Below are 12,557 nucleotides of genomic sequence, written 5' to 3' on the forward strand. Positions count from 1 at the left end.
ATTTGAAATGTAAATAAATAAAATAACCAATAAAAATTTTAAAAAGTGTGGGCTGTTTCCTTCTTGCTACATTGCCTTTCTGTTTTCCTATATTACACAAGCCCTGGCACTCGTTTCTTGACTTAAGGCTCCTCATTGCTCATTCTCCTAGGAATGCACTCTTTCCTTCATTACTATGACTCTTCCCACTCATTTTGTAGCATGGAAATACTAAGTTACTGTCTTGGCCAGGGTTCTCTAGAGTCACAGAACTTTTGGGCAGTCTCTACATAGTATGAGAATTGGCCTTACAGTCTGTAGTCCAACTCCCCAACAATGATTAGCAGCAGCAGTGGATCTAGCAGTGGATCTAGTTCAGTCCTGCAAAGCAGGGAGGCATGGAAAAGACAAGAGTCTTCCTTTTTCCAATGTCCTTACGTAAGTCTCTAGCAGAAGGTGTGTCCCAGATTAAAGGCGTGTCCCACCACGCCTGGATCTGGGAATGCTTTGTCCCAGGTGACCTAGAACTCAGAGATCTCCCGGCCTTAAGCTCCTGGGACTCATAGCCACTTTGCCTCAAGATCTCCATACCAAGTTCCAGGTCAGACATTGGAACTCAAGCAGGTCAGGAAGCAGGAGCTGATGCACAGGCCACGGAGGGATGTTACTTACTGGCTTACTTGAGTTCCAGTCCTGACTTCCTGTGGTGATGAACATGGAGGTGTGAGCTGAATAAACCCTTTCCTCCCCAGTTAGCTTCTTGGTCAGGATGTTCATGCAAGAATAGAAACCCTAAGACAAATTGGTACCAGCATAGTGGGGTATTCCTGTGGCAAGCTGACCATGTTTTGGGGAGGACTGTGGAAGGACTTTGGAACTTTGAGCTAGAAGAACTATTGGGATGTTAAGAGCTCTTGTAGGAGCTTGGAAGATAATGTTGAGAACAGTGCAGAAGATGGAGGCCTGGCTTGAGAAATTTCAGAGGGAAGATTAAAGACTCTTATAAGGCCATGTTGTTTTGATTGTGAAGATTCTGTGCTTTTGGTTAGCTGGGGCTGAAGAATCAGCTGTGATTAACAAGATACCAGAACTACTGAAGTGAACATTTGAGTTACTGGGACAATTGATACTGGTCAGCTGGAGCTAAGAAATTAGCAGTGATCAAGCAGCTTCATTGAGGTGGTATCTTCTGGGAGGTGTTTTTTGAAAGCTGTGTTCCAGAGATGCAAGCCTCATGCCGTGGCTGGACTTGGTAGTGTGTAAGAATCACCCAGGTGGTACTGGTTTTGAAAGCAGCTGAGGCTGGGCATTCTAAGAAGCCATTGGTGAAGGTGCAGCCTCAGTTACAATTGATGGACCAGGACTGAAATGGGTCACGCAAAGGAGTTGAGGTCTGGCACCATGAAGAGAGCTTGTGAGAGGCTATTGGTAAAGTCTAGTTACAGGAGAAGACAACAGTGTTTCGGAGATGCCAGTACCATGAGATGACCACCAAGAGCAGCAGCAGCAGTGGAGAACAGGCATCTTGAGCCCAGAAGACAAGGTGTGCGCTACAAAGGGCAGAGCTAGAGAAGTAACCCAAGCCCTTGGAGGAACCCAGAAGATCATGAGTGGATCCCAAACACTGGACAACCGTTTGATTTCACTTTCGATTGTGACTGTGCCCTGATATTTTTCCCTCTTGAAGGAAGAAAGTATTTCATTGGGGCCCACAGGTAAGAGACTTTGAATTTTAAATGAGATTGGATATTTTAAAGGGATTGAAATTTTAACATGTAAGAATTTGTAAAGACTGTGGAACTCTTAAAGTTATTTAGATCTTGGGGATGAAGAAGAAAGGAAGGGTTGAGGCTTAATAGCAATATGTTTGTGTGTCAAGATGACAAGGGGCCAATTGTACTGACTAGTTTTGTGCATCGACTTGACACAAACTGGAGTTATCGCAGAGGAAGGAAACTCAGTGGAGAAAATGTCTCCATGAGACCCAGCTGTAGGGCATTTTCTCAACTAGTGTTCAAGGTGGGAGGTGCCCTCCCTGGACTAGTAGTCTTGGGTCTATAAGAAAGCAAGCTGAGCAAGCCAGTAAGTAACATCCCTCCATGGCCTCTGCATCAGCTCCTGCTTCCTGACCTGCTTGAGTTCCAAACCTGACTTCTTTGGTGATGAACAGCAATGTGGAAGTGTAAGCTGAATAAACCCTTTCCTCCCCAACTTGCTTCTTGGTCATATTTGTGCAGGAATAGAAACCCTGACTAAGACATCTGGTAACTTCAACTATACTCCAGCGGAAGCCCACACATCAAAGAATCCATAGAAAGTACAAAATAGATTTTTTTGTTGTTGAAAAATGGCAGACATAAAAGTGAGTGGGCAAGGCATGGGTAGTAGATCTGCAGGGATTTGGGGAAGGGATTAAAGTTTCAAAACACATTGCGTAACATTTCCAAAGAACCAAAGAACTAAAATAATTAATTCCATATCCTGGCAAGTTTAAAATTGTAGCCAAGTCATGCTCTAGCTTCTGAAACTGTTAGGTTAAACATTAAACCAAAACAACCAGGGGGGTCCCCTGAGAGTACCAGTAAGAACAATCTGAAAACACAAGTTTCTTTGAAATGTATCTGACCTGAGAATGCTAACCAAATGCTTCCTTGTAGAGAAAGGTCAACTAAATAAATATTCCCTTGGATCATCATGCAGAGGCCACTGGGTCTAGGGCACCAGGGGTCAGGTCACACTTTCAAACCAAGACTGGTTTGCAAGTAGGAGTAAGAGATACATGAAGGGGTTATGGAAGCTCTTACTGATGATTCAGAATGCTACAGAGGACAAGCAGTGCCTTGGAGCTCCAATTCACTGTAAGGAAATCCTGAGGACACTGCATGTAGGAGACCCAGCTTAGGAGACCCAGCTAAGGGTCTATGCATGATGTGAAGCTGAACAAAGATAGAGGTAACATGCATTATAGGAAGCAGATCTGAAGGGTGGAGATGTCATAGTGGGGACCAGATGATCTCAATACAACTCTTAGCTGCTAGTTATGAAACTGAAGTTTTGGGTGTTTCTTATGATAACTGTTGTTCTTGTTTTAGTTCAATCTTCCATTGGGCTCCCAACTTACAGTGATGAGTTTGAGTCTGTGGAAGTTTATCATTACTCAAAGACTTTTGAAGTTCATACCTACTAATGGATCTGGCCTTCAGTCTCTGCTTCCCTGCCCTCTATCATGTGAGAAGTGGACACTCCCAGCTCTCACTACCTGGTACTTAGCTAATCCTGTTAATACACCTTTCTGTTATGATGGATTGATAACTCTTGAAAACCAGGAAGCAAAATAAGCATTCTTCTTTTACATTTTCTTGCCACAGGTCATTTTTTTCCCCAGGGAAGCGCAAATTAATAAAAATCAAGAGCAATTGCTTCCTTGAAGAACATAAATATATCATATATTTATATAAATAGTGTGTGTGTGTGTGTGAGTGTGTGTGTGTGTGTGTGTGTGTGTGTGTGTGTGTGTGTGTGATGCTAAACTCTTTTAGAATAATGGAGTACTTTAACTGGTAATTATGTATAAGAACTATAGTTAATAAATTTGGAGTCTAGGAGCTTAAATTGTTGTTAAGAGATAGTGGTCATCTAACCAGTGCTAAGGATGAAAAGAGGAAGGGAAGAAGGAGGAGGGATAAAAATCTGTCTGATGGGAAGGACCAGTAGAGACTTCATACTTAATTTAGCACCTCAACACTGTCACATATATAAACAGGCTTCAGACACAGAGAACATCTGTAAGAGAACATCTCGAAACTCTAATAACCAAGTTATTGCATGTACTGTTCCTGGTTTGCAGTTCTTCTGGGTAGTAGAACCATTTAGATATTCACAGTTGCATCTAGAGCCCCTCTAATAATCACACTTTTAAGACTGAATGCAGTTGGATGTGGTCGAACAAGGCATACAATCCCAACATTTGAGAGGCAGAAGATTCTAGCATGGCTAAGGGAAGCCTGTTTCACACAGTGAATTCTAGGAAAGCCAAGGCCTCAGAAGACTAAATCCTAAGTGTTGTCAGGTGCACAGCTGTACTGGGTGTTAGTCCCTCTGGGTGACAGATCTTTCTGCTGTTCTGAGTATCTAAGAATTTTATTACCATGATACTAGATCAGCATTAAAACTTAATAACTTGATAAAGAAATTGATCTTCACGTGTATGACTTCCTTTCAAATTTGCCTAAAGCCATGACTTTAGAAAGTATTTAAAATGCAATGACTTTTTAAAAAAGACTATTCATCAGACTATATAGTTTAAGGGTAAGAAGAAATAACACACTAGGAGAAGCCGCATCATGTTATATAGATCGACTACTTTGTTTTGTTTATTCTCTACATAGCCCTGGCTGTTCTGGAACTCACTAAGTAGACCAGGCTGAACTTGAACTCACAGAAATCCATCTACCTCTCTCTCCCAACTGATAGGATTAAAACTTGGGCCACCTTCAAATACTTTAAAAAATAAAAGGAAAAGCTAGACAGCTCAGAACATAAAAATAGGCAAGAAAATTGAACGGCTACATTGCATATAAGTGTTTAATATCATAAATTACCCTCAATATGTTTAGAAATTAGAGAAATCAATGTAAATGCAAACTAAAACACCAGTGGCATGGGCTGAAGCATCGGCTCGGTAGTGAAGAGTACTTGCTGTTTCTGCAGAAGACCTAGGCTCAGTTCTCAGTGTCCATATTACCCACAACCATCTATTAACTCTAGTTCCAGGGAATCCAACATTTTCTTCTGGAATCTGCAGGTAACAAGCATGTACGTGGCGTATTAACGTAATGGAAAGTAAAACAGTCATACACATACAATTTTTAAAATCTCTCTTTAAAGGATAGCATCAACAGACATTCTAACATGGGGCAGGCAGTAATTTCACAAGGTCCTAACTCTATACAAAGGACTATAGATAACTAAGGAATGCTGAGGAGAAATAATCTTCCCAAGGGAAGAACACACCAACCAACAGGTTAGCCAATACCCTAAAATCACACACATACAAATAACATTATGCAGACTTAAGCGACTCTGTGTGTGTGTGTGTGTGTGTGTGTGTGTGTGTGTGTGTGTGTGTGTGTGTGATGCATATCTGTAACAAAAATTGAAGAGACCATGAATTTGAGAGTACAAGGAGTACATGAGAAAGATTGGACGGAGGAAAGAGAAGAATATATCTTAACTTGAAAAAAATTTTTTTTAAAACCCCGACCTGTGAAGTTAGAATAAGTGAATACTCATTAATAAAAATTTAAATATAAATTATTATTCATTTAGCAAAATTAGCTGGTAAATATATTTGATATTCTACCAATGATACAATACAGAAAAACATATTCATGTGCATGATTATAACACAAGAAAATGTATCAATATTGGTTCAAAGGGAGTGCAGGGAAATATAGTCACAAAGTGATTAAAGTGTGGAATGAGGATAGGTTCATATTGATGATCCCAATTATACACGGGCACAGTGTTTGTTAGAGCATTTTCATTTACAAATTACCCAATTAGACTGTAGGAATCAGTCCCACTTATCTATAATGTATTCCCTTCCAAGAGTACTTTGATAATTGCAAACTTGTATACCTGTGATTAACAACGTATTTGGCAACTGGAGTAGTTTGTGCAGTCTGATAGCTGGAGAACAGTCAGAAGCCTGCTTGTTACTTGACTCCGCACCTTCCATGACTTCTTCAATCAGTGTGCCACACATACATGCGCACTTACTATAGTCTACCCACTGTGATCCTCCCAACATCCTGATCGACATTTAAAATCTGAAATACAGTAATATCTCCACATATAGTAGGATGGATATTTGTTTAAAGATTCAGTTCTTAGTTACAACAGTAACTATCAAGGTTTTGGTTCTCTGAGTAAGATAGGTGATTGCCTAACTTTAAAAGAACTTCTAAACATTTTGCACATTAACTATTGTATCCTTGAGTCTTACTAACTAATTCTATGGAATTCAGATACCAACTAGCTTTTATCAGCCAACTATAAAATTATTTCCATTGCTATTTTATATTGTGCTACTATTATGAACCATGATGTAAATATCTCTACCTGCCAATGGTCTTAGTAACTTCTTACCCCTGTGAAAGGATTGTTCTATTTCCCTAAATATAGCTTGAAAATTTCTCTTTTCTGGTTCCATGTTTGCTTATTCATGGGATTATGTACTTTCTTGCTTGATGAGAATGTTATAAGGTGATGGCAAGTAGATGATGTCCTCTCAGACTTCTTGCTAGAGCCTTCTTAATATAGGCAAGGATATAAACCATTGTTTACTCTTGAATTTACAAAGCATGTGTGCACACAAGAACACACACAAGAACACACACACACACACACACACACACACACACACACACACACACCACTAGTTGTCTATGCTTCTAGTCCCATCCACAAACCCTCTTTTGATCCTGATGTGTAATTTTTGTATCTTTGAAAACCTAATAAGCGAATAGGGTGAGCTGGAGGATGACTACCACACTCCCATTCCTACCCTGAACTATATAAGACAGCTAGCTGCTCACCATCTGTATATTTTCAAAACTGTGTAATATTGCCCTGGTGGGCAAGCAGCCAGAGTCTATCAAAATCCCCCTTTCATCATTGCTGCCATACCCTCTACCACTTGCGCTATTTCCAGAACCTTGTACAGTCAGATGTGTGTGAAAAAGGCTGGTCATTATATGCCAGGCTTTTTCTTCTAGAAGAAAAACAGGAACTGGTCATAATTCTAAATCTCTGACCACAGGCTGGGAACATGTGGATTCAAACAGTAAGCTGAGTACTAGCCACTAGTTTTTCCCAGATTTAGGAAGAACACAGGCTACCTTTTACCATCCCACACAAGAAACTAAGTATAAGTCATCGAAAACCTGACATGTGTGTATACTCAGACATGTTAAAGGTTGGGTGGTTTGTATCGTGTCAAGATTATATGACTCTGAAAAGCCTAGATCATAATCTCAGATTTGAGACTCTTCTGGAAGGACATTTTCTATGCACTAAGATTTTGAGACTTCTTCCTAAGTTGTCTCAAAACTCTTGACTCCAGGATTATTCACATCTGCTGCGCCCAACCTCAACCAGCAAGGAAGACACGACCAGCGAAGATCTTCTTCAAACAGTTTTACTCAGAAACCTTGATACAATCTTCTGACCCCAGGGAGCCCCTGCACCACACTTAAATAGCTAGCGCTGGCCAAACCTAGCAAGCCACGTGGGTCATGTAGATAGGCTGTCACTATGCGGAAGCTAGCAGGCCAGGCAGGCATAGCCAAATGAGGACTTGTTTACTACAAGGAGTGCTCACCGTTGGGAAGGTGGAAGGCAGAAACCAGCGCCATCTTTGAGGCGTGGCACGTCGCAGCTCCCTACACACATCCACATAATCCTTCACGAAGATCCAGAAGCACCAGGTCAGTGAGAAAGGTGGCAAGTAAAGGAATGACACTGTGCCAACACAGTCGTAGAAATGATAATAAATGCCCATACCTCAGTACCCATTCATGGCCCAGAAGGTTACTCAACTAAAAACTCATTAACTTGTTTCCAGAAGTCACCCTCTCATTTTCTCACTACACTGAGTCAGGGAAGATTACTGAGATTCTTGGAAGATATTAAAGTAAATAGTAATATTTTAACATATCTTGTGTAAACTTCTTCTAATCAGTACCTCTTCAATTCGACCTAAGTGTAGAATTTTCTGAGCATAAAATTTTCTTGCATTATCTACTCTTTCTAATGGAGTATCGATAACTAACAAGGGAAACGGAAAGAAAGGCTGGATTTGGATAATAAGAAGATCACCCTGACTTCCTAGAGATCCAACCTACCATAGGGATGCTCAATGCTACTGCCTCATCTTGAGTTAAGATTCATCCTAATGGGGAGTCCATGTTGCTATAAATTCCTTTGCAGGGGGAGGTGTAAAGAAATCTCTACCTCTTCCCCTAAGGTACTAATGACAAAGAGAGCCAGGATTCCACAAAGTTCATAAATAAACCAAAGACTTTATTTGGCTTCCTTACAGAGCACTGGTAAGGATACTTACAAGGGTATCGGTATACTGCCCCTAGTGGGCCACAACTAGAAAGCCTTACTCAGCAAGAATGGGATTTTCCCCCCCAAAACAGCATAGATGGAGGATGTGACCCCTTCCCTCGTCTTCCCTGGCACTCACTTTAAATCTTCCCCTAGGCAGTCTGCAGAACTGCCAGTTGGTAGGGAGCAGTTAGATGCTGGGAGGAGAAGAGAGTAGAGACCATCAATAAGCCCAGTTGGGATGAGCTTTTGGAAGGGGACACAGCTGAATTCCCTGAGATGGCTATTGCTTGGCTTAAGACAGTCCCTCATGACAATATTATTGAGATTCTCTTCTGCCAGAGTTGGAAAATGATAATGAAGACTCTCCTCCCTTCACCCACCAACAGGAAGCTGTATAAACTGGTCAAGTAAAATGGTGCAGGGTTGACGCAAGCAACACTGAGCGGAGATAGGATATTCGGTCCTGGCTCTGACACTCACTTGGTTTGTTATCTTAGGCACTGGTCTGGATTCCCTTCTGTATCTGCAAAGTGTGGTACAAACCCCAACTACCTTGAACTCTCCTGTGCTACTAATTTGGTATAAATGTTACCATTCTCAATCGTCACTTCTCTGAGATCAGGAAATAACCACTGTTAATTTCTGGACCTCCTATGCCATTGACTGTCAGATTAAAATGACTTTATCAGAAGATTTACCACATTTTTCTCTTGCAAATGAGAATCAGAAAACACCGATTACCAGTGACTTTAGCAGTCCTACAAAGTAAGCCACTACCTCCTACCAGATACAGAATCAGTCATTTCCAAGATACCTTAACACCACTTCAAAACATCACATTTCTACACATGCCCTTAAACACTCTAGGCCCACCCAGAATTGGAGAGGATATGATGTCCCTAATCTTGAATATCTATGTCTCAATGAAATGGAATGAAAAATTGATTTGTACATAGTCTCTCACCTGTATGACTTTTTTGATGTAGAATGTGATCTGACTTATCAAAGTTTTTCTATGTTCTTTAAAAGGGTCTTTTAAATGTTTGTTTTTCAAGGTTAGTACATAGATACTAGTCTACACTGGAAAATGTTTTTGATTTTTATAGATTCTCAGGGTTCTTCATTACATAAATTCAAACTTTTGGCTTTTAATTCATAAGCTTCTTTCCATGTTTGAGTTGCTTGCATTGAGACAACTATGGTAGAGCTTTCCTGTATTCTTTCCAGACAAAATGTTCTTCTGATGTTGAGAGGTCTCCCTTGTGGCAGTTCTTTGCTGTATTCCTTCTACAGGCATTCTCTGATGTCAAGTGATCCTGGTTGACTACACACTTTCTAATCTTCTCTGTGTGTCTCACCTAAGTTCGTTCATATTGAATGAGGTATGAGTTAAGAAGGCAAGTTTTCCTGCATTATGTACATCTATAGGACTTCTCAACTCTAAGAAGTCCATCATATGGACTGAGGACTGATTTATAGTAGAGTGTTTTTCTTCATTCTTTATAGCCACTGGGTTTCGAACTTGTGTATCATTTCTGATATTCACTGAGCTCTGAGTTGCAGGAAAATGCTTTTCTCTATTCTTTGTATTAGTACCATGTGTATGAGTACCCAGATGTCGGGCAAGTCCTGACTTACAGAAAAAAGCTTTTCTGCAATCTTTACATTCATAGGGCTTCTCACCTGTATGGATTCTATGGTGAAGAGTTAAGTGTGACTTGCGACAGAAACATTTGCCACATTCTTCACATTCATAGGGCTTCTCACCAGTATGAGTTCTATGATGAGCAGTGAGCTCTGACTTGGAGGAGAACGCTTTCCTGCACTCTTCACATTCATAAGGCTTCTCACCTGTATGAATTCGATGATGGCGTGTTAACTGTGACTTGTAGAAGAAAGCTTTGCCACAGTCTTTACATTCGTAGGGCTTCTCGCCTGTATGAGTTCTCTGATGTTCAGTAAGAGTTGACTTATAATAGAAAGATTTCTGACATTCCTTACACTCATAAGGCTTTTCGCCTGTATGTATTTTTTGGTGTACACGGAGGGTTGACTTGCAGTAAAAAGCTTTACCACACTCTTCACACTGATAGGGCTTCTCACCGGTATGAGTTCTATGATGTGAAGTGAGCTCTGACTTGGAGGAAAAACCTTTCCTGCACTCTTCACATTCATAAGGCTTCTCACCTGTGTGAGTTCTATGATGGCGAGTTAAGTTTGACTTGTAGAAGAAAGCTTTGCCACACTCTTTACACACATAAGGCTTCTCGCCGGTATGAATTCGCTGATGTTCAGTGAGGGTTGACTTATAATAGAAAGCTTTGCAACACTCCTTACATTCATAAGGTTTCTCACCTCTATGAGTCTTCTGATGTACGGTAAGGGTTGACTTACGATAGAAAGCTTTACCACATTCGTCACATTCATGGGGCTTCTCACCAGTATGAATTCTATGATGCACAGTGAGTTCTGACTTGGAGGGGAACGCTTTCCTGCATTCTGTACACTGATAGATCTTCAATCTTGTACGAGGTCTCTGGTGCTGAGTTAGCGCTGACTTGTAACAGAAGGCTTTCTGACACTCCTTCCATTCGTAGGGTTTCACGCGTGCATAGTAGGCATGCTGCTCGTTGCGCTGCAATGGCAGGCTAACCATTTTCATACACGGTTTACATTCACAGGGTTTTGTACCTCGGTAAAGTTCCAGTTGAACCTTCATTTCTGCCTTAAGACAAAAGAATCTGTCAGGGTTTTGTATTAATGGGCCTTTTTTCTAGCATGTACTTACTGATAATGTTCTGTGAGGATGATAACATCTTAAAAGTTTTACACAAAGTACACTCACAATTTTCCCTGGTATATAACTTGTCACTTAAAATAAGATTAATTTCTTTCTACCATTTTAAATTAGGCATACATGTAGGGATATGTGCGTTCAGATGCAGGTGTCCACAGAGGCCAGAGGTGTCTTATTATCCTGGAGTTGGAGTTACCAGCTGGTTAAGAGCCACACAACATGTGCTGGGAACCTAACAGCTATCTCTTAGCCCCATACTTTACCATGTTCTGTTCTGAGTCTGGCTATATGAAACATTTTCCTTACATGACATATGTTTTGCACAGTTAACTTTACACAAACAAAAAAAGATTTCCAATCCATGAAACTAGAAGTTTCTTAAATATAAAACTTCTTAGATATCAGTAACACTGTTTTTGCGTAGCTGTATATCCCCAGTCAAATATTATGAATATCATAATGTGAACTTTCAACCATGTTGGGGAGAAAAAGATGCTCAGGGTGCCAGAGGGGTTTATCAGTTATATTATCAGGGTTGTCACTAATCGGCATCACATTAGGCTCACTACAGACACATTCTGCCACAGGATAGCTTCCTTAAAAAATATTTATGAGCAATTCTCCTTATGTCCACAATCAAATTGTGAAGGCTATGTTCACGGTCACATTTTACCTACTTCAATCATCTCTTTATTTGAAAGATTTCTGCTGATGCTTCCCACTGGCCACATATGACTCTCTGGATTTTCCAGGCAACTCTCATCTGGAGTATACACTTCAAGAACACCTGAAACGATATTAAAAACCCATTACTATCCATAAATCAAATATATTATTTATTCAGTTCAAATACAATTGTGAAGTTTCTTCATGATTCTTCAACTTACTGAGGGAAATTTTACACAAACAGGCAAAGCAGTCCTAAGTCGTGTTCCTTCACTGCTTTTATTCTTGAGAAATAAATAGAAAGAAGTTACTGACCTACTTTTAGCTACTGTTTCTGGCACACTTGTTTGTACTCTGTTGTTAACCTGAACTCCAGTCCTCTATCACCTTAATTGTACACACTGTATCTGATATCACACCTCTCCCATGTGAGGTGGGGAGATTTTCTTTCACTAGCTACCCACACGACGCAGGCTTCATATTCTGTTTTATGAGCAAGAATGTAGGTTCATTAAAGAATTATTATATATTTATTATAAATTTGATTCCTTTGCCCTGAAAAGCCACAGCAGGGTCTGTCTGTCTTCCATTGGTCATTACATACCCTTATCTCACACTAGAGGACAGTGTGATCAGAAGCTCCGTGTAATCCATCTTTTGTTCAACATATCTCTTTGCCTCTTGGACAAAGATACATTTTGAAAATAAACCATTTTATTAAAAATAAATGCTAAGAAACGATAATGTTGCAATTCTGGACTGGTATGTGCCTGTACATAAAAAATGTCAAGTACACTTTTCTAGGTGTCTTTAAGTACATACTAATTGTACAAAATTTTGGACATAATTTATCCAACTCACAGCTTGAGAAGTCAGAGTCCTTAAGGAAGAACCTACTTTGTCTTTTGAATGTTCATACTATCAAGCTGTCTTCCAAACAGCTATGTTTCTATCTACGGTTTACACTGCTCTCAAACTTGATCTAAAAGGCTTCTAA

General features: G+C 40.2%; 1 protein-coding gene across 11 annotated transcripts in view; it reads right to left on the reverse strand.

The window, feature by feature from the left end:
• Positions 1–2,292: 2,292 nt before the first annotated feature.
• Positions 2,293–12,557, reverse strand: part of Zfp157 (zinc finger protein 157) — a 36,754-nt gene continuing 26,489 nt past the window's right edge. For 7 of the 11 annotated variants that reach the window (XM_039089570.2, XM_017598383.3, XM_039089573.2 and 4 more), the window contains 2 exons: positions 11,572–11,681; positions 8,044–10,822 (listed from right to left, as the gene is read on the reverse strand). In XM_039089570.2, coding sequence (XP_038945498.1) covers positions 9,452–10,822; positions 11,572–11,681 — 1,481 coding nt within the window. In that variant the 3' untranslated portion in view covers positions 8,044–9,451. Of the gene's footprint in view, positions 7,504–8,043; positions 10,823–11,571; positions 11,682–12,557 lie in introns of those variants that run through there. The other 4 variants (XM_039089575.2, XM_039089574.2, XR_010056404.1 and 1 more) reach the window with 3 other exon arrangements.

This window comes from Rattus norvegicus, chromosome 12, assembly GCF_036323735.1.
Source record: "Rattus norvegicus strain BN/NHsdMcwi chromosome 12, GRCr8, whole genome shotgun sequence".
Taxonomy (NCBI): domain Eukaryota; kingdom Metazoa; phylum Chordata; class Mammalia; order Rodentia; family Muridae; genus Rattus; species Rattus norvegicus.